At 39.2% G+C, this 21,633-nt stretch overlaps 1 protein-coding gene across 5 annotated transcripts in view; it reads left to right on the top strand.

Moving 5' to 3' along the window:
* The window catches only part of apba2b (amyloid beta (A4) precursor protein-binding, family A, member 2b), a 96,851-nt gene that overhangs the window by 72,542 nt on the left and 2,676 nt on the right, over positions 1–21,633 (top strand). For 3 of the 5 annotated variants that reach the window (XM_060859643.1, XM_060859640.1, XM_060859639.1), the window contains 6 exons: positions 1–142; positions 8,750–8,785; positions 10,289–10,375; positions 15,265–15,450; positions 19,445–19,624; positions 21,258–21,470. The exon at positions 1–142 is cut by the window's left edge and continues 4 nt beyond it. In XM_060859643.1, the coding sequence (XP_060715626.1) occupies positions 1–142; positions 8,750–8,785; positions 10,289–10,375; positions 15,265–15,450; positions 19,445–19,624; positions 21,258–21,470 (844 nt within the window). The remainder of the gene's footprint in view (positions 143–8,749; positions 8,786–10,288; positions 10,376–15,264; positions 15,451–19,444; positions 19,625–21,257; positions 21,471–21,633) is intronic. The other 2 variants (XM_060859642.1, XM_060859641.1) reach the window with 1 other exon arrangement.

Here is a 21,633-nt window from a genome sequence, read left to right as displayed (position 1 = left end):
AGGGCCGTGTGAGCCTGAGGACCTCATTGATGGGATCATCTTTGCTGCCAATTATCTGGGTTCAACACAGTTGCTGTCGGAGAGAAACCCGTCTAAAAACATCCGCATGATGCAGGCACAGGAAGCTGTGAGCCGAGTCAAGGTACAGAGTCAGACTGTAGCGGTTATTTCAGAACGCTTGGAATGCAACAAAACTTTTTTGTTATGTGCATCGTGGTGCTTTATTTTTCCTTAGACCAGGAAGTTGGTAAAAAGACTGGGTTCTCTCAGGGGTCCAACAGATCTGGTTGACCTGCATGAGCATTCAGCTGGAGTAGCATTAATTTATCAGTCCTGTCCTACCATGACTGGGTCTTTGTCCAAAATGTTTCTGGGTCCAAAATGCTCAAAGGGACCAGAGGCCCAAGGTGCACATGTCTGTTCCCTGCCCATGAAAGGGGAAGAGACAAATTACTACCTTAGTCATTTCTATTCAATTATTACAGACCTCTGGTAAATCAAAGAGGCTCAGAGACGATAGGGTTTTATTAGGAAGGAGATTAAAGCTGGAACTCTCTGTCTAAACTTCTTGATTCAGACCTGTAACCTTTTTGTTTTTCCCCAAATCTGCCATTGTTTACGTTTTCCAGTGTCTCAAATAATATGTCATTTAATATGGCTGAGTCCTAGTTTTATGAGTTGAGATGAGATTTGTTTGTTTACACCCCAGGAGATGTTGTCTAATCAGCGTTTATGGGATTAGTGGTGGCAGGGTGTAATCTCTTTCTTTCTCTGCGTGCTAGTCAACAGCATTTTAACTGCCACACTCCGCGTTAACTGCAAGTGCATTTGTGAATGCATTACGATGCCATGCTTCTAAATCAAACCGGCTACTTCAATTTGTTTGGCTTTTTCTTCAGAACTTTTTATTTAATAGATAAAAAGCAGGGAACTTGAATTCCATTTCTGAAAATGGTTAATTCTAAAAAAAAAACAAAAAAAAACAAAAACAATTTTTAATTAAACAAGGTTTGCCAGATTGGCCAGCATTCACCAGTGATCCTAGGACTGTTTATCTTGCCAATGCATTTTTAAGCTAGGGTTCGAATTAGCCCATTGTGTAAAAACACACTTTGTGACAGATGGGAAGGAAACCAGCTCCATGTGGACCACAAGTAAAATAAAATCTGGCGCACAGAGATCAGGATGCTGGTTACATCTGTGTTTCTACATGCTTGCCATCCTTACACCATTTTAAAAAACTTGATTTTGAAAAGCACAACATATGATCTGTGACATCTGCATGCCAGTCTACAGCAACAAGTATGCCATTGTCAACATTATAGCTTTACAGATCAACATAGAGACCTGGTCATGTTTGTTATAGTTTGGTCTGCCCCAGAGTGGCTATTGTTTTTATTCCTCCAGACGCACAACGGGTACACAGTCAACAGTGCCACTCATGTAGCAGTGTGAAACATGCTTGTGTAGTTAGACATGAAGTGTACGCAACGATTGTGCATGTATGTGAGTTCTCCTACCTCTCAGCACACTCACATTCTCAGCTCCACAGGGGGTGGAGCTTTATGGCTGAAACTCTTCCACTGGACTTGAATCTGTTAATGTGCCTCATCCATCAAAAGCCGTTCCAAATGAAACCATGGCAACGCTTCACTGCCACTCCATCTCTTTCTTTATTTCTCTCGTTCTGCACATACGCAAGTGTGGCGTGTAGAGCTTGCGAGAGAGGTTGGCGTGTATATTGTGTAAGCGTATGTGTTTGTAAGGAAGTAACTGTGAGTGTAGCTTGTGTGCGTGTGTGTGCGTGCGTGTGTGTGTGTGTGTGTGTGTGTGTGTGTGAATAGCGTGTCGGAGAAGCACGCTCACTCCGGATAAGGACTTCAGAAAGGCATAGTGATTAACAACAAGCTTATATTAGTTTTTCTCCTCAGTTCCCCGGGCAAAAAAAGTCATGCTGTCGAATGACCCACCTTTTATTTTGAATGAAGCTCTTGGTGAAGAACTGACTCGGTATGGGCGAATGGTCTCCCCCATTAAGAAAATCCCCCTTGGTTGTAAGTTTCCAGTAGTTAAACACCTGTTGTCATTTAGAAGATCGTTTATTTTATGGTTTTTAAAGAAAACCATTAAAAAAACATTTTTTATGTTTATTCTCTGTTTTTAAATTCAACATTTATGTAATAACTAGATGTTTCTTCAGATGCTGACGTTAAATATTTTCAAAGTGGTAAAACAGGGCATATTGTTCAGGCCTGTCTTGACAGACAGGGTGACCCCGGTGTTTCTTAGCAACCGGGACAAAATGTAGCTGAGCCTGTTGGGCCCTTGGAAAGGCTCAGTGAGGTCGAACAACACCGGGAAAAGGCCAGCTCTGCTGAACTGGCACAAGAGAGGACCTACTCGCTGGATTGGTTCAGTGCCTGAGTTACCAGCACAAGAAAAAACACTGGCAGAGGCAGAGATGGTGGATGAACCAGTGTTTAAAATACAGACAAAGAGACAGACAGTGAAGATTGTATGTCAGTGTTCAACTTTGGCTCACAAGAAGGACAGCTAAGTGTTGTATACAGTTCTGAGGACATTAAAGAATTTTCAAAAACCCCAAATTGGCAAAAAAAAAATTGTCACTGAGGAATTTTTCCCAGATTAAAACAGTTCATCCATGACGTTGAACAAATTCAGAAGAGAAGGAGCTTTAATTAATGTGGAAGTCTTTTGCTTAAAGAAATTGATAACTAAAGTGATGATGAACCATAGGATGTCTGGTGAGGATGGAGAGGATTTTTACCCTCTGTTTATTTTATCTACACTTTATAATGAACTGGATTCACATGGTCACATTAAAGGTGGAGTCTCTGTTGTTTGAAAGCCAATGTTGACATTCGAGATCACCAAAACAAAAACGCCCCTAACCCAAATGGGTCCCACCCCTGTTTTGATAGCTCCGCCCCACACATACACCAGACAAGTATAACCCAAGTATAACCCAGACAGGTATTATGGCAGAACCTGTTGGGGGCAGCTGACCGAGGATATATTTTTATCAACACAGTAAATGAACTCAATGAGTAATACTATGGTAATATAAATGTGTTTTTGTAGTACTGTGTGTTGTACCATGTAAGGTTTATCTCTGTTTCACGCGGAAGACGTTCAGTTCTCTCCAGCGCTGGAAAGCTGATCCTATATTAACACGGGTCCTACTTCTTGCCTTATCGTAAGCCTTACTTTGTTTTCTTTCTTTGTTTTTATCCGCCATGTCAATGTTAAAACCGCTTTCTGCTGATGTCACACATGCGCACTGAACACTCTCTCCGCCCATATTGACAAGACACGCCCCTTTCTGCTCATTGGCTACACATTAGTTTTGTTTTTGTTTTGTTTGGCGGCCCGACTCAGTTTTCTGAAGCATTTCTCAAACAACGGAGACCCCACCTTTAAATGTTAATGGAGCAAAGGAGTACAAGTGTGTAAAGCCCATAACCCATATAGATTAGTTGGTAATTTCATAATGAAGTTGAGTGATGTCATAACTATTAAGTAATATTAAGTAATATTTGGAGAACTTTTAATAAAAAACAGAGACAGTACATGTGGTCTCACTCTATAGATAACACACTCTGCCTTTCAAGATTGGATTGTTTTTACTGTTTTAAATATCAGCAGAATTTTTTTTTTTTTAATTGTTTGATTGTTTCAGCAGGCATCTCTGACCACAATATGGTATAGTGTATCATCGGTATAGAGAACGTGGAGTGTTAACTGGCATTTTTAGGAGATGCTATTTTTAGAGAGTCTTTTATTTATTAATGGAATTATTTTAAATCTGAGAAGGCAGCTTTTAGCTCTTTATAACAGTGATGAGATCTGTTAAAGCTCTGGAGATGGGAAAAATGAAACTCCATCATTTGGAAGCCACAGGATGTCAAGGGCATATTAAAGCCTTCAAAAATAAAAATGCCAAAATGAATGACCTATTAGACATTACAGCACAGTGGGTGCTGGCCGCTTGGGCTTTAAAAGCATGACTGAGATGGATGCTCTATTTAAGTTCTTCAGTTTAGAGCAAATAAATGAACAGATTAGATTCATAAATACCGTGCGAACAGAATTCGGGGATCTCTTCACGGAGCCCACTACAGCAGTGAGGGATCAGGGGCACAGATGGTGCAGGAGAGTTTCCTCATGGACCTGCCAAAGCTCTCTGAGCAAACGAACAGGGAATTGGACAGGAGCTTTATGAGGAAATGGAGAATGGATGGATGCCAGGTATAGCTGGTCTCTGTGTTGAATTCCACCGGGCTTTCTGAGCAGTAATAGGGCAGGAAGTGCTGAATTGTCGTGTGGGACAGCGTGAATGTTGGTCAGCTCCATACTGACCCTGCTGCTGAATAAAGGAGACCTGACACACCTGAAGAACTGTGCCCTGACGTTCTCAAAAGCATTAGCTTTGTGACTATGGTAATGGACCAGCTCATTCACAAGGACCAAACGTACTGTGTGCCTGACAGGTCTATATTTATTAATGTACATTTATTTGCGACATTTCTCCAGGCTACTGGACATAAAGACTCGTCTGATTTGACCGGGTTGAGCATGAATATTTGTGGAAGGTGCTAGAAACCTTCAGGTTCAACCCAGGTTGTATAGCCTTGATAAAGCTGTTGCACACTGAAACTGAGAGTGTACTGAAGGTACTGAAATAGAGTGTACAGAGGTATCAGACAATTCTGAACCTCTTTTATGTAAATTGAAAAGTCACCTTTGTGGTTTTAATATACCTTCTCTTTGTCTTTCAGCATATGCAGATGACTTAGTACTGGTAGGCTCACAGATAGATGTGAATATTTTAATTGATATTTTAAATGACTGCTAAGGTCAACTTAGGAGAAAGTGAATCCATTTTAGTTTCGGAGTGGGGAGGTGGGCAGCCTATATTACCGGAAGCCTTAGTGTGGAAAAGAGGTGGTTTTAAATACTTGGGTGTCTACTTTGGGAACTAAAAACTGGGAAGGTACCATGGAGCATGTGAATGACAGACTGAGCAGGTGGAAGTGGCTGGTCCCAACGATGTCCTACAGGGGGTGAACATTGGTCGTCAACAGTCTTGCCGCGTTGTCCCTCTGGCACAAGCTGGCATGAGTGGATCTGATGCCAAACCTGCTAGTAAACATCCAGGCCCTGCTGGTTTATGACTCCTGGGACGGTCTACACTGGATTCCTCAGAGTGTCCTCCATCTGCCTAATGTGGTGCATTACACTGGCTGCTGGAGAAGCTTTTGGTGCACAGCAGGTGTCTGGACATCTCCGGTGTGAGCGCCTTTGCACTGTCCACTTACTCTGGGAGCTGGAAAACATCGCAGGAACAGACCTAAGGGTAGAAGGCCTGGCAGCATATATGGGACTGTGGTTCCTGCATGTTGTCAATCAGCTCTTACATTGCTGGATGTCCACGCTAACATCAGATGAGCATGTTAGTATGTTCAGCTGATGGACTACCAGACCAGTAAAACCAGTCCCGCAGAGGAGGGACCTTTTTTCCGAGATGGACATCAGTCCCAACCTTGACAGGTGTGCAGGTCTCCTCCTAGAGTTCCAGGACAAATTGAAGATGGACTTTGGGTCAGTGTCAGGGGAGCTGCTCTACTGGGCCTGTGTTAAATAAGAAAATGGGAGGGTAGAAAGGACATGGAGAAGTGTACTTGGTTTTAATGATGATTTCAAACCAGAGTGGTCGGCACTTACAGAGCATCTTAATAACTAAACTAAATCAACTATTCACTGCTATGTTTTAACCTAATTTAGCCATGTTTGGTCAATCTTACTATATATATATATATATATATATATATATATATATATATATATATATATATATATATATATATATATGACTTGTGTAAATAAAGGCTTGTAGAATTGTAAAACTGTCCTTTTTATAATCATTACCATTCCCTCATTTTCTCAGTTTTTTTTCTGTGTATTACTTTTTGTCCCCTCTTTCAATTCAATTTTTTTCTCTCACCATTTCCCTTCTCTATCACTCTACCACAATTTATTTCTCACTAGATTTATTTTTCTTTCTTACGTCTATCTTTGTCTCCCTTCACTTTATACTGCTATTTTTATTATGGGCTTTTACAGTCACACATTTTTCATTGTTGTTTTCCTCTCTCTCTCTCTCTCTCTCTCTCTCTCTCACCATTCAAAGTTTTCACAATCTTAAATCAAGATCTAAAAAGTATTTAATACATTTTTTTTATTATTTGCCTGAAGCTGTTAAAGTTACTAGGAGAAAAAGGTGCATCCATAGTGCACAACTGTTTTGAAAAGTGTACTAAATAAATTTGTCACCTGATGTTCATTCATATGTCAACAGAACCTACCCTGATCCTAATGCAGTGAAATTTTATGTTGCTTATGTTGACTGAATAAAAAAAACTTTTTTTTTTTTTTTTTTTTTAATTTCTCTATCACCCTTTTGTGCATCTCATCTTTTTTAATAAAACAGCCCACCTCAGGTGTGTGTAAAAGCATTTTTTACATATTTATTATAATTTTACATATTTGTTTTCAGAATTTTTGTCTTTTTGTGTTTTTTTTTTTTTTTAACTTTCTATCTCTTACAATCCTACTTTAGATTATTTAAAATTCATTCAGATCCATTCTGGTGTCTATTATACGATTGTATGTACTGTAAGCTATGAAAATAAGATGTGGCTGATTCAGGTGTTGAGTGTTGCTCAACAGACAAGCTGGACAGAAAAAAAACTTCATGTTTTATTGAACTGGATCTTTCAGTCAATGGTGATACAGTATTTATGCAATGCTTATTGCCTGCTCCTTCACATTTCTCCAGTCTCCAGCATCACTTCATCTTTCTCTCTCAGTTTCTCTCAGGAGTTAGTTTTTTGTATGAGCGTAGAATAGAGCAATACGCCAGAAACAAGAATGCACCTGAATGTAAAATCATCTCAGCAAGTTTGGCCCTGTGGGCTATTTTTGTGGTTTCTCATACATCTAAATAAAGAGGGAGAATGAAGGTGCGCTTATTCAGAAGCCAGCCAGGGGTCTGCAATCTGAGGGAGTGTGGACATGAGTGTGAGAAGCAGGATCATGCCCTCTGTTAAATGGAAAGTGAGGGAGAGAGAGAAAGTGAGGGAGAGAGAGAGAGAGAGAGAGAGAGAGAGAGAGAGAGCTGAATGTTTTTGAGACGTGACGTGATTACTAAATGTGTATCCTTGTACAAAGATGCTAACTTGGTCTATTGCATGAAAACTAAAGTTGAAGGTACGTGACTGAAGGTATTTGCATACTGCACACATAAAGCTCTTCAGGTGTAATGTGGATTCAATTATTTTAATATAACAACACATTCTGGAGTGTGTTATTCCTCTTATACCACAGTGTTTTAACAACGCCCAAGTCACATGTTAGCGCCTGTTCTCACTTATGTTATAACATTCATTCTAACAAAAACCTCACCACATTAGTGATGATAGGTTTATTTATTAAACCTTTATCATATTTACTCATTTATTATCATTCTTAGATTATGTAGAGCGCATGCTGTGAACTGTAGAGACAATAACATATTAGAAAGAGAGTAATCGCTTGTTCAAATTACAGCCGAAACTAATTTCAAGTGAAACTGCTGTGCAGATTAGCTGGCTCATTGTTTCATTTCTAAATCTGAATAATCTTTAAATTAATCACAATCATCCAAGCGTAATCCTCTTAACAAGTTTTACAATGTGATCAAACAATAGACTGTATGTTGTTTCATTCATTTGTACCGAACATTAATTATGCTAACAACACATTTAGGTTTAAAACTGTGTAATTTTACACAGGTTGTTTCTGTCTGTTTCTGACTGTAATATATTAACACTCTTTTCTGCTAATTGCCATATTAAAGTAGTTACACAAGTAGTTAATTGCACATTTATGTACTCCGTGCCTAAACCTAGTTAACTTAGACACTTGAGTGCGAGTTAGTAGATAATGTTGAGATGTCAAGAACTCTTTGAAACCGTATTCTTTTTATGCGTCTCCCTCATTTCACTCTCCCTATGTTCAAATGACTGAAAAAGTTTATTCATTGTTTCTTTATTCACAGTGTGTATATTATAAGTGAACAGAATGAAAAAAAAAACAGAGGCTACGAGATTCAAAACTGTGCTGCAGAATACTGCATAACAAATAACAAGTAGCATTAAGCGCTAATTTTATGCTGGAGTGCTTTGTAAACTCCCCTGTGACAGATTGCATCTGTGTGATTCAGACTACAAATGCAGCATGGTATCTTTATCAAACACCATTTGTGTTGCATTTTAAGTGTGGAGTCTGTGCAGTAAACAAGGTGTCATACATACTCTGGCTCCCTCGTAGCAGATGAGAGATGTTTGAATCGAATACATATTCAGCATGCGTTATCCTTCTTATCTTTCCCAGCTCAAATCTAAATGTATAATGTAATGAATCTTTTCGTGCTCGTGTTATGATAGTTATCAGCCCCATATTTTCCATGCCAGGTAAATTAGTCTGTCTGTATCGGACTTGTTTGCTGCTTACTTTGTTTACTTTGGACGGATCATGTGTCATCACATGGATCACATGAGTCAATTTTTCCACACCTGATGTTTTGCCTGTTTACTTTCCTGTTTTTTCTAACATGCTTATTTGTTTCCTTTGGCTTCCTGCCACCTCCTTTGCACCTCCCACATGTGGCGACCCCAACGTTGCACAGAGAGTTCAGAAGGCAGCCAAAATCAAGAAAAAGGCGGTGTGTAAACAAGAACTTACACAATAATAGCATACTAACCATTAAACACCAAGAGAACAGTCGATCTCATCTCCCTTCCTTTCCCTGCATGTCACGTGTCATTTTCAGCACCATTTCTCTTTCACTCGACATCGGTGTGGCATCATATCATCTGAGATACAGAAAATACGGAAAACTAGAGCGAAAGCTCGGTAGTTTCACAGAAATTCAGTTGTCATTGGTCTTTATTGAGTTTCATGATATCAGAGGGATGAATCACACACAGAAACTGAAATGGCAGGAGCTCACAAACAGGACTTCGGTCACAGAGATGTTTTCTTATAGCGGAAATTATTCTGATTGGTTTGGTTCAGGTCAATTAAAACAGACATGTATTCAAATTGATTATATGTAATTAACTAAATTACACAAGTGTTAAAATTGAATCTAAATCAAATTTGATTTATTTAATTAGGTCTTGTGCAGTTTATTTTAAGCAGATTAATTTTGTTAGTTTGTTTTAAAAAAAACTCACTTGGATATTTGCATAATGGTAATGACGGTCAGGTTTTTATTGTGTAATTAGAATTGCCCTTGTTTTATAACTACAGTGATTTACTTAGTGTAGAAACTAGAGAAGCTGCAGGGAGGCAAAGCTTGTGTGATATGAGAGAAAGCAGCTAGCGAAGTGGTTCTGCGTATGATTATCTTTTACCGTACTTAGGATAAATTCATATTGGCTAGATAAATGTAAACTGCAATAATGTAGGCTAATACAATTTAAGAGTACTTTTGCTTGTTCATTGGTCACTTAGTGAAAGTTTCTTTATTAAATCATCTTCACGATTAAAAGATGTTAATTAATATTCACAGACGTTTCAAAGGAACCCTAATGACTAGAGACTTTTATATACTGATATTGTAATATTCCAGTTGCCTTAACTGAGCCTAATCCAGTCCTTTGAGCCTGATGTTGACTGAGAGGAGTCTTTGGATTTACTGTAGTGACACATTGGTCTTCTTCTAACCAACTAATCACTGTGCCAGCTTTTCCCTCTGTGTCATACCTCTCTCGCATACATCTCTCGTGTAATGTTTCGGTTATTTGTTCTCTTCCTTCCCTAAGCATGTGCTGTGTTTATTAATGTAGGAAATGGCTGTCTGACTGTGCAGTGTGTTGAGTGTGTTCAAAATCCATCCAGTTAGTTTTGTTTTTTATGATTTTGAGTTATTGCTGACCAGCGCTGCCATTTCATATTTTACACAAGCTTTCTCCATTCCATTTCCTGTCCTATATGGAATATAAATAGCTCAATTTGCTTCATCTCCACATATGTTCTGGCCCCCAGAAGCCCAGCCTGTGTTAATCTCTGATTTATGAATTAAGAGTTTAAAGTGCTTTCAATGGAGGCCAAGGGGCGTATTATATCCAGGCCCCAGTGGTCTTTATGTGAAGTTCAGAGGGCTTCAGGGTGCCTCATGGGAGCGTTCTCTCATCTTTACTTGGTCTGGGTTTCTTTATAGAACTCTGAAGGGGACACACAGACACTGACGGAGGTGGATCTCTTCATCTCCACCCAGAGGATCAAAGTCCTCAACGCTGACTCACAGGTAAGCGAAATCGTGTTTTTTTAGAAACTATTGAGTAGAAATCTTAAGTGCGAGTAAGTCAATAACATGAGAGAAATGAATTTATTGATTTATTGACAAATATGTTGGAATTAAACCACAATAATTAACCAAAACAAGAGGTGCTATTAGATAATGATTATATGTTTGAAGATTGTTTTTATTATTTTCCTCAAAAACGTATAAAATTTGTATTACTCTTGTTTATTTAAATTAATAATTCTTTTACAGTTTTGAGTAAGCTGCATGCGATTATTTCAACGTCCATAATTACAGTATGTACAGGAGTTTGGTTCAGAGGGTTAAATCTGCAGCATCATGTTCACCTGTTGATGGCAAAGCTTTGCTGCAGTCTGTTTAAAAGCCTCTTATATTGATGTAATCACAGTGCTAACCCGAATGTCTCATCGGAACGCTGCTAAAATGAGTGTCTGCATTATAAAGGATCTTTAAATGTATAAGATACATCTCCAAGGTTTTGTCTAGGAGGGAAAAAGAAAGGGTTGTGTAAGTCTCACTATTTTAGGAAACATATTTGTACTGTCTCTAATACAGCTGCCTCTAGAATTATTGTATAAAATAATAATAATAATAATAATAATAATAATAATAATAATAATAATAATAAATCAGTCTGAACTACTTTTATATACAGTAAGTGTTTTCTCTCGAGTGTAAATGTCTGTATAAGTGAAATCCCTAAGATATGTTTGAAAATAATTACATAAAAATATGTCATATGCTTTCAGCTCCCATAAGAAGTTTCTTGCCAGGACTAATTAGAGACTATGATAAAGACTAATGTGTCTTTATCATAGCGTGATGATGGGGTTTGAAAAAAACATGTTCTTAAATGCAGTGTTCAAAACAGCAAGTGAGAGCATCCTTAATGGCCTTGGTGAAGTAAAGCCTGAGCTTCACTTCACCAAGTATCATTATAGCTACATTTCCTAACGTGTGTTCTGGTTGTGTTAGGCTTTTTTTTTTGTTAGCAACAAAAGGGGACTACTGTATATACCTTTTGTAACCTCATACCCTTGTGTAAAATATGGAGGTGGATCAGTGAAACTTTGAGGCTGTTTTGAGGATGTGGTTAGTGGATTCTTGTAAAAAGAATTAAGCCATCATGATATTTATATCGCCCATATTACAAAAACAGCCTTCTTCCACCTTAGAAATGATGCCAAGCTGAGAAACATCCAAACTGTATCTTATGCTGAGTAGCTAGTTCATGCATTCATGACCTCCAGACTGGACTATTGTAATGCATCACATACAGTTAGTCCAAAATGCAACCGAAAGAGTTCTTACCAGGACAAGAAAATATGATCATATAACCCCAATTTTATCATCTCTGCACTGGCTACCTGTTATGTTTATGCTGCTACTTATGCTACGTACAAGGCTCTTAACGGTTTAGCTCCCACGTATCTAACTAGTCTTCTAACACGTTGCAATCCTTTGTGTTCTCTGAGATCACAAAACTCAGGACTGCTGGTAGGTCCCAGAATTTCAAAGTCTACTAAAGGTGGTAGAGCATTTTTGTATTTAGCTCCCAAACTTTGGAATAATCTTCCTGATAGTGTTCAGGGCTCAGACACACTTTCCCAGTTTAAATGTAGATTAAATATCTCATATCTCTTTAGCCAGGTATAAACACAATACATCCTACACATTATTATTTAGTTCTGGTTAATATTATGAACAGCTATTACATTTAAATATGTCTAATTTTAATCTTGAATCTTTGTATAATATTAATCTTTGTATAACGTTAAACATTTTGTACTTTAATTTAATTTTTTTATGTTCTGTAAAGCTGCATTGAGACAATTTTGGATTGAAAATCGAATATTTCAGCCCAAAAGCTGATTTCCTTTGCCAGAGGTTCAGACATGGAAACAGACTTAAAAAGGTTTCTAAGATACTTTTTTATGTTGAATATCAGTTCATTTTATGAACAGCTTTTGTGTGTCCACTTTTGTTTATATTATACAGTAATGTTAATTACCGCATTATCACAGGAAAGTAATTTAGGTTATGGCCAAGCTATCGGTAGTGTACCTTAGGCCTATGTTACACTCCTAAAAATAATAACAAACGGACATCAGATCAGAACATTCACGCTGCCTTCACGAGGCCATTTCAGTATTCATCAGCAATGTCCTGTTGCTGCCGATTTCAGTAAGGTTACAAAACATATATGCTTACCACTGCAGGAAAATTAGGCTCTAGCTTCCATTAAGAAGAGTTCGCCTGAGATGAACCTTTGGTGTAGATAATCATTGTGAGGCTGTAGGTCATTAGGACACCAGCGAAGAGACGTAACAGCAGCTCTGAGATCACTTGCAGAAGCAAAAGTCTGCTCTGCAAGCAAGCTGTCAGTGTTTGTGCACAGCTCTCTCAAAAACTAGCTGCATTTCACCTAAAATCCATCAGCACACAAATACAAGAGACCTAAAAGACAACAAATTCATGTTAATGTAATGTCTAAACTATTTGCAAAATGATAATGTCAGTGTGTTAATGTTAAAAGGCTTTATCATGTTTAAGAGGTATGTGCAATAGGATGTTATGTATTTCTTCCACTACATATTATGGAGACAGTGAGCAGATTTGTGTGTGTGTGCATGTGTGTGTGTGTGTGTGTGTGTGTGTGTGTGTGTGTGTGTGTGTGTGTGTGTGTGTGTGTGTGTGCATGTGTGTGTGTGTGTGCATGTGTGTGTGTGTGTGTGTGTGTGTGTGTGCATTCATATATGACCATGACCATTTGCTCATACTGAGACATTATTTGTGTCAGACTTTATACAGTCTCTGTATGAGTAGGTTTCAGCGTAACTGAACAGCAGTGTGTGGGCAGCCTGGCACGGACGTTGTACATTTCTGTATGTACTGCAATGCAGTGTCTCTCCCTGCCTGACACGGCTCTGTTTCCTTCACACACCACACAAGAGAGGAAGCATGCAGCAACAGACAACGCACGTTCCCAGACCTGCCTTATTCTTTTTCATCAGGCAGTAGTCTAAAATAAGTCCTGCACTGTAACTAATTTCCATTCCCATGTTCCTTACAGTAGAAATGTGCAGGAATAATACGCATTAACATCATGTTACATCAGCACTAAAAAGTATTTACAGGTATAAAATATCTCTTAAAGGAACAGTATAAATAATTGCTACTTCACTGTAAGTGCAATAATTTTAATTTATAATAATTTATTTTATAATTTATTCATTAAAATGAATTATTCTTTAAATTCATTATTTTATAATGAATTAATTATTTTGTAATTTATTTATTTATATTAATCTAAACACACTATAGGTCCTTAGATTTCTTAGTAAGTAAAATTATGTGTAAAAAAAAAAAAAAGAAAAAAGAAAAAGCAAGTTTCTTTATTTTCTTCCGATTCTCAGTGGTTTCCTCTTCTTTTTGGTTTGTAGGATTATTTGGTTATTTTCTAAACTGTCACCTTGCAGAACTCTTTCGCATCCTTTGGTATTAAATGATATCTTCAAGCTACCTTGAATAATTTCATAATACAGTTCAGTGATACTATGTGTATCATAATATAATTAGATAATTAGGTTCTGATAGTAATTACAATATTACTTATTCATTCATTCATTCATTCATTTTCTACCGCTTATCCGAACTACCTCGGGTCACGGGTCATCTCAGGCGTCATCGGGCATCAAGGCAGGATACATCCTGGACGGAGTGCCAACCCATCACAGGGCACACACACACACACACTCTCATTCACTCACGCAATCACACACTACGGACAATTTTCCAGAGATGCCAATCAACCTACCATGCATGTCTTTGGACCGGGGGAGGAAACCGAAGTACCCGGAGGAAACCCCCGAGGCACGGGGAGAACATGCAAACTCCACACACACACACAAGGCGGAGGCGGGAATCTAACCCCCAACCCTGGAGGTGTGAGGCGAACGTGCTAACCACTAAGCCACCGTGCCCCCCCCCCCCCCCATTATTACTTAAATGACTATTAATATCGAATAATTGATGAAAAGTCTTAATATGACACTCGTTACTTGAAGGTTGCCCTTGGTGTCAGAGGTCGTGAAAGACAGGAACTGTTAGGTTGTGTCCTAGTGTTCGTTTATTGTAAAGCCAGTAGCTTTGTCCCTGAGGGAACATGAATAGCAGGGCTGATTAAAGCAGCGATTGTCTCGTCCTGGCCTGCAGCGTGGTGTGTGATCAGAATGAAAATGTATGGATCTGCTCTGTACTCTTTCTATCTGGAAAAGGTTAAAGGCTGTGTGTTTCCTGCATGCACACACAAATTAGATTATTTCTTGTGCTGACTGAGTAATGATGTTCATCTGAGCAGGTGTAAGATGGAAAGAAAGTGAAATTCTGCTACAACCTGCTGTTAACTGGCCCACACCTTGTTAATCAGGTTAATACACAACTGGTGTTGCAATAGTGTATAACTAAGTAATGAATGCTTCATTGTTTTCCAGAAAATCAGAGATGAGCTCAGACCGGGTTTTGTGCTTGTCATGTCTTTGGATGAACCTACAGTACTACTGAAATCACTGCATGAGGAATTTTTGCAAGATATTTAACAAATAATTGTGCCAGACCAATAGAAGGTCAACTACTGGCTTTGTCGTTCGTAGTTGAAGTAGATCAAAGCAGATCAACTCCTGATGGGTAAAATGACATCAGATATAGTGCATGGTGTAATTGCAGTTGTGTGATTTATAGGTGATCGTAATGCATAGTAAATATGATGCATTATGTAAGCCTGGTGGGGGGAAAAAAGCTTGATATAAATGACAAGGTATTAAATATTATGGATGTCAGAATGAGAAGTGACACTGTTGTTGTTTCCACAGGAGACGATGATGGACAATGCACTGCGTACTATCTCATACATCGCTGACATCGGAAACATCGTGGTTCTGATGGCACGCAGACGCATGCCACGCTCCGCCTCACAGGACTGCATTGAGACCACCCCCGGTGCTCCAGAGGCCAAGAAACAGTACAAGATGATCTGCCATGTCTTCGAGTCTGAAGACGTAAGTCTTATCGTTGGCTAAAACTAGTCGAGCATATGAGAGAGTGTGAAAGTGTTTGTGTAGGTGTGTGGTGTTTGGTGTGTTTTCATGCCATCTACACATGGTAGGTTGCTTGTCATTTAATACGTTTCCATGGTTTACATTTACATTTACATTTACAGCATTTGGCAGACGCCCTTATCCAGAGCGACGTACATAAGTGCTTAAATCTCTAACATTGAATACATTAATGCTGGCTCAATAGGTTACATACTTAAGATACCATGAGTTTAAAACATTTGTTCAAAGTTACAATGAAAAAGTGTCAAAGGGTTTTTTTTTGGTTTTTGTTTTTTTTTAAAATGCGAAAGATAAGGAAATAAGTGCTAGTTGAATTGTTTCCTGAATAAGTAGGTCTTCAACCGCTGCTTGAAAAGAGCCAGTGACTCATCTGTCCGGACCTCTAGGGGAAGTTCATTCCACCACCTTGGTGTCAGAACAGAGAAGAGTCTTGTAGTATACTTGCCTCTTACCCTGAGAGATGGTGGAACCAGTCGAGCAGTGCTGGCAGATCGGAGGGTGCGAGATGCAGTGCGAGGAGTGATGAGGGCTTTGAGGTAAGAGGGAGCTGGTCCATTTTTGGCTTTGTAGGCCAGCATCAGTGTTTTGAATCTGATGTGTGCAGCTACCGGAAGCCAGTGGAGGGATCGCAGCAGCGGGGTGGTATGCGAGAACTTTGGCATGTTGAAAACAAGCCGGGCAGCTGCATTTTGGATCATTTGCAGAGGACGGATTGCGTTCATAGGTAGACCTGCCAGCAGTGCATTGCAGTAATCCAGTCTAGAAATGACAAGAGACTGAACAAGTACCTGAGCAGCCTGTGTGGACAGAAATGGCCGAATCCTTCTAATGTTGTAGAGAAGAAACCGACATGAGCGAGTCACATTAGCAACATGAGAGGAAAAGGACAGCTGATTGTCCGTGGTTACCCCAAGGTTGCGAGCTGTGGCTGAAGGGGAGATCAGATCGTTGTGCAAGGATATAGCAAGATCATGACCTGGGGATGAATCACCTGGGATGAAGAGCAGCTCAGTTTTGCTAGGATTAAGCTTTAACTGATGAGCAGTCATCCATGATGAAATTTCTGCCAGACATGCTGAGATCCGTGGCATCTGAGGGTGGGAAAGAGAAGATAAGTTGTGTATCATCAGCATAGCAGTGGTAAGAGAACCCATGTGAGGAAATAACTTCACCAAAAGAGTGAGTATACAGGGAGAAAAGAAGAGGACCAAGTACTGAGCCCTGTGGGACGCCAGTGGAGAGTCTGCGTGGAGCAGATGTCACTCCCCTCCATGTTACCTGATATGAGCTTCCTTCCAGGTAGGAAGCGAACCATTCCCAAGCTGATCCGCAAATCCCAAGACTCCTGAGGGTGGCTAAGAGAGTCATGTGGTTGACCGTATCAAACGCTGCTGAAAGGTCAAGGAGGATAAGGACGGATGAGAGTTTGGCTGATCTAGCAGCATGTAGTTTCTCAGAGACATCTAAAAGGGCTGTCTCTGTGGAATGAGCTGCTTTAAAGCCAGACTGGTTGGGGTCTTGGAGGTTATTCTGTGAGAGATAGACAGACAGATAGGTTTCACCTATAGACTAAATAAGGAGATCTTTTTTCTGTCAGGTTAATTGTACATAAATGCAACGATGAAATCTGGGCCGAAAATTTATAATAAGATAACAACTTATTCCCAAAAGTAATCTGACTTTATTTTGTTTATTAATTCTTCAGTAACCATGTTAGATGTTTCTACCCTCCAAAAACATGCCTGAAGGTGAACTGGTTATACTTAATGATCGTTAGATGTGAATTAGAGTAGTGTGGTGGACTGGCATCCCATCTAGGGTGTAATCCCTGCTTTGTGCCCAGTTTTCAGGCATAGGCTTTGTATCCCGTGTGACTTTAACCAGGATAAATGGGATCTGCTGCTGCTGAGTTGACTTAAGGAGCAGTGTTCGTGCTTTGATTATAAACTACATTTTCACAGCATTGCCTTAACTATGCACTTTCACATTTGAACAAAGTGAAGGTTTTTTTTTTTACTAAGACATCCTGCTGTTGAAAACTTTTGAGGGTGGAGACTCTAGAGAGCTGAAGGCTGAGAGGCAAAGCAGAAACCAATAAGTTTCTCAGAAACTAGAAACATTTTTATTACACTGTCTACTGCAGACTTGTGAATTAGTTACAAGTTTGAGTCAATCGCATTGCAGTTAGCAAGCAGTTCATGTAGACTACAAATCTATTAGTGAGCAGAGATGTTCTACATAGGACTGGAAATCCTGTGACTGGAAAACTCATTCTAATATGAATGCTGTGCAAAAAAAATATGTCCACCAGGGTGGCACATGATTATGTCATGGTGGTGAAAATGGATGTTAATTGCATTGCCTGTGGTCGTTGAGATCAATAGGAGGTATTTATTTATTTATTGTTCTTTTTTTATTATAATTTTTTTTCCCAGCAAATAACATTGAACACTGCTTTGAAAATCATAAAATGATGATACTGGCACTGCCTTTGTGTATGATTACTTTTAACCAGCATAATAAGAGTATGAAGAAAACCTATCCGACTCTCCTCCTCATCACAGCTGCTGCTCACTCTTACTGACTCATTACCCTCTCTGATGTACAAACCAAGTGAAAAAGTTTGAGTGTGCCTGTGTGCTATTAGATGAGTCATTCAGACTGCATCCTGCACTTTCACATTCGAACAAAGTTATTTTTAGTCCCATCAGAGCCTTCAACACTTTTCAGCTGGCTGTGCAATAACACGGCCGCATATCTGATGCGGGTCTGCAGGTGCTGAATCGACCATCCTGCGCAGTCCAGTCGCCTGCGTTCATGCTTTAATCAGATCACATGAACATGTTGCAATATACAGAGCATGTCAAAAAGAGACCAATAGAAATACAGTCATGGCAATGAGACAGCATCTGCAGTCATTATTTTCCATTACACTGATTTTCCCCTTTTAAAAAAACGTTATTATCTTTAAAAGATTTAAGCAAACCTTTCTATAGGCAAGTCCTCAAAGAGAATAACTAGTTTGTAATGGTTTAGATAGTACACATGTATCTGTATCATCCCGACATTGTTCTGAAATGCTGGGGAGATTTTGGATCAGGTGTTTTATTTTTGACAATGTTTTTTTTTTTTTATTTTATTGATCGACTCATCATAAGTCCTGTAAATAGAGCATATCACGATGTTTTGTAAAACAAAAGAGTATTAAAAATAATTTTGGCTTTGAATTGACCTAGATCATATTCAAGTATTTGGCAGTCATCAGATCTATCTCTCTCTCTCTCGGTCTGTCTGTCTCTCTCGGTCTGTCTGTCTCTCTCTCTTTCTCTCACTCTCGGTCTGTCTGTCTGTCTCTCTCTCTCTCTCTCTCGGTCTGTCTGTCTCTCTCTCTCTCGCTCTCTCTCTCTCTCTCTTTTCTCCCTCTCTGTCTGTCTCTCTCTCTCTCACTCTCTCTCTCTTTCTCTCTCTCTCTGTCTGTCTGTCTCTCTCTCTCTCTCATTCTTTTCTCTCTCTCTCTCTCTCTCTCTCTCTCTCTCTCTCGCACTCTGTGTGTGTGTGTGTGTGTGTATACACAAACATGGCTGCTTTCAAATATAAAAATCAATGAAAATGATCCAGGCCAGATTTGTGCCATCAATCTAAAGTCAGCCAACCCAAATGAGATTTGACACATTTCATATGTTATACTGAGCATCATTATATACAGTTGACTGAGGTCTGCCCGCTAAGGATAAGCATACAGTAGCTACACGCTGTTTTTCTGAGAACATGCAGATATTCAGTACAAATAATTAAAAGAAAAATGACACATTTCTTATAGTACCATGTAGAATTACACCAACTCTTGTGTAACTTTGTCTTAATGATCATTCTTAAAGTCTTAAAAGCTGATTTGTCCTGTCCTGTTTATCTTTTGTTTTCTGTTTCGCTCCAGGCCCAGCTCATAGCACAGTCTATCGGTCAGGCGTTCAGTGTGGCCTACCAGGAGTTCCTCCGAGCCAACGGCATCAACCCAGAGGACCTGAGCCAAAAAGAGTACAGTGACATCATCAACACACAGGAAATGTACAATGATGACCTCATCCACTTCTCCAACTCAGAGAACTGCAAGGAGGTCAGTGCATATTCCGCTCTCGACTGTCTCCGAAAGGCTCTGATTTATTGGAGCTTAGTAATATTACAAATGTTCTTATTTCATTTGAGTGAGTCTATAAAAGGAAGAGACTGCACTTGCATGATAGATGGTTAAAGCTTTTATAGACTTGCATACATACAGTAAGCTGGATGACCATTACTTTAGTCAATATTATATTATACTATTATTGGAATTAACACTAGCTTTTACACATCCAGAGAAAAAAATTAAACCTCAGCTTGGTTATTCAAATCCAAACTGTAATATAAGTTGAACCACTACGTCTTTTGGCAAGATTTTTTTTTTTTCATGGTGAAGATAATTAGCTTCACCATGTCATCGACTGAGATCCACTATCCATTGGAACCGACTTGTACAACCTCACTGTATACTTGTTTTCAAATGGAAACAGACATATTGAATCAGATTTGTTTCAAACTGCAAAAAAAGCTCCACTGCCCTAAATATACACCACAAAGCAATAAAACATCCAGATATTTGCTTGTGGCACAGAAGGTTTTAGTACTCAAGTCAAGACCTTTCAAGGTGTTTATTTTAGACCATCTATCTTGTGGTGGTTGTGTTTCTGGGATTGACAATAGTGCAGCACTGCAGTGTTTCTGATGTGCAGTAAAACACCTAGGCTAATATCTTTCAGGCTGAGTATGCATCAGCCTCAGTCAGCTGCAAAGCTTGCTGATTAATGCGGCTGCTGCTCTTCTTCTCACTCATCAGTCTTTTCAGTCCAAGAGAATTGTCAATGAGCTTCTTTTGTCAGTTGTGACAAAAGACAGTCAGTTGTGTTCCTTCATTGCCTCGCATTGTCTCTCGTCAGTGCAGTCGGTACTTTAGCACTTAACCCCACTCATTACAAGTCTTGTTCCACTCTCATTGCCTTAGTTTCACTTTCTAAATCTCTGTTCATTGATTCTGCCTTTATTGAAACATTAAATGCACATCTGAACGGAATCGGTACCATCATTACTTTTGTATTCATTCGCAAACTCAACAGAACTGTTTGATACTCTGAATGGAGCAAATGATCTGTAATCATTTTCTAAACTTACAGTTAATCACTTGCTCGGCGTTTGTGGAAGATTGTTATTATACAGATCAGTTATTATACAGATACAGAGCAAGATCTTTCTTTGATAAAATGATGATAAACTGCTGTTTTTATCTCACACTAACTGCGGAACCTTTGGTAATACTGTAGATTTGTTGATTAAGGAATCCAAATATTTAATTACATTTCTATGTGCAGCAAACAGTGATTGCATTCTTGTACTTTATTGCACTGTCTTTACTCTGATTTGTGTTTGGTCAGCAGAATTGCTTTCAGAGGGAATTTTGTAAGTTAGTTTCAGAACCAGCTGACCGAGTCGTTATTACTTCTGGATCTCTGAATATATCTTTCAAAAATATGCTCTGGTCTGGAGGGTTGCTTTTTTTGAACGGTTATTGTATTTCTGCATTCTCCAGTTGAGCAGTTTTGCTTTAAGAATTTGCCCCATATAACTTTATTAAAATATGATTAAGGTAATGCTATGCCATATTTTACTGCAGATGTTTCTTAATTAAATAAATATTGCCCCTCTCTCGCTCCCCACAGCTGCTGTTGGAAAAGCAAAAGGGTGAAATTTTGGGTGTAGTAATAGTGGAGTCTGGCTGGGGCTCCATTCTGCCCACAGTGATTCTGGCTAATATGATGAACGGAGGACCAGCCGCACGCTCAGGGAAACTCAGCATCGGTGATCAGATCATGTCCATCAACAATACTAGTCTGGTGGGGCTGCCACTCGCCACCTGTCAAGGCATCATTAAGGTGAGCAGGGGTCAGTAGGTCATAAGGCCCTTCACTTATCTTACTTTGGCTAGAGATAAAACATTATGTGCTTATAAAGAAGAGATTATTGCTGCAGAACCACGAGGGTGAAGGCTATGATGTGTTACCCCTAAGACACATTGCCAGCCAACCATATCATCAA

This window comes from Tachysurus vachellii, chromosome 23 (genome assembly GCF_030014155.1).
Source record: "Tachysurus vachellii isolate PV-2020 chromosome 23, HZAU_Pvac_v1, whole genome shotgun sequence".
Lineage (NCBI taxonomy): Eukaryota > Metazoa > Chordata > Actinopteri > Siluriformes > Bagridae > Tachysurus > Tachysurus vachellii.
The sequence above is the reverse complement of the archived record's forward strand: the minus strand, read 5'-3'. Positions and strand labels throughout refer to the sequence as shown.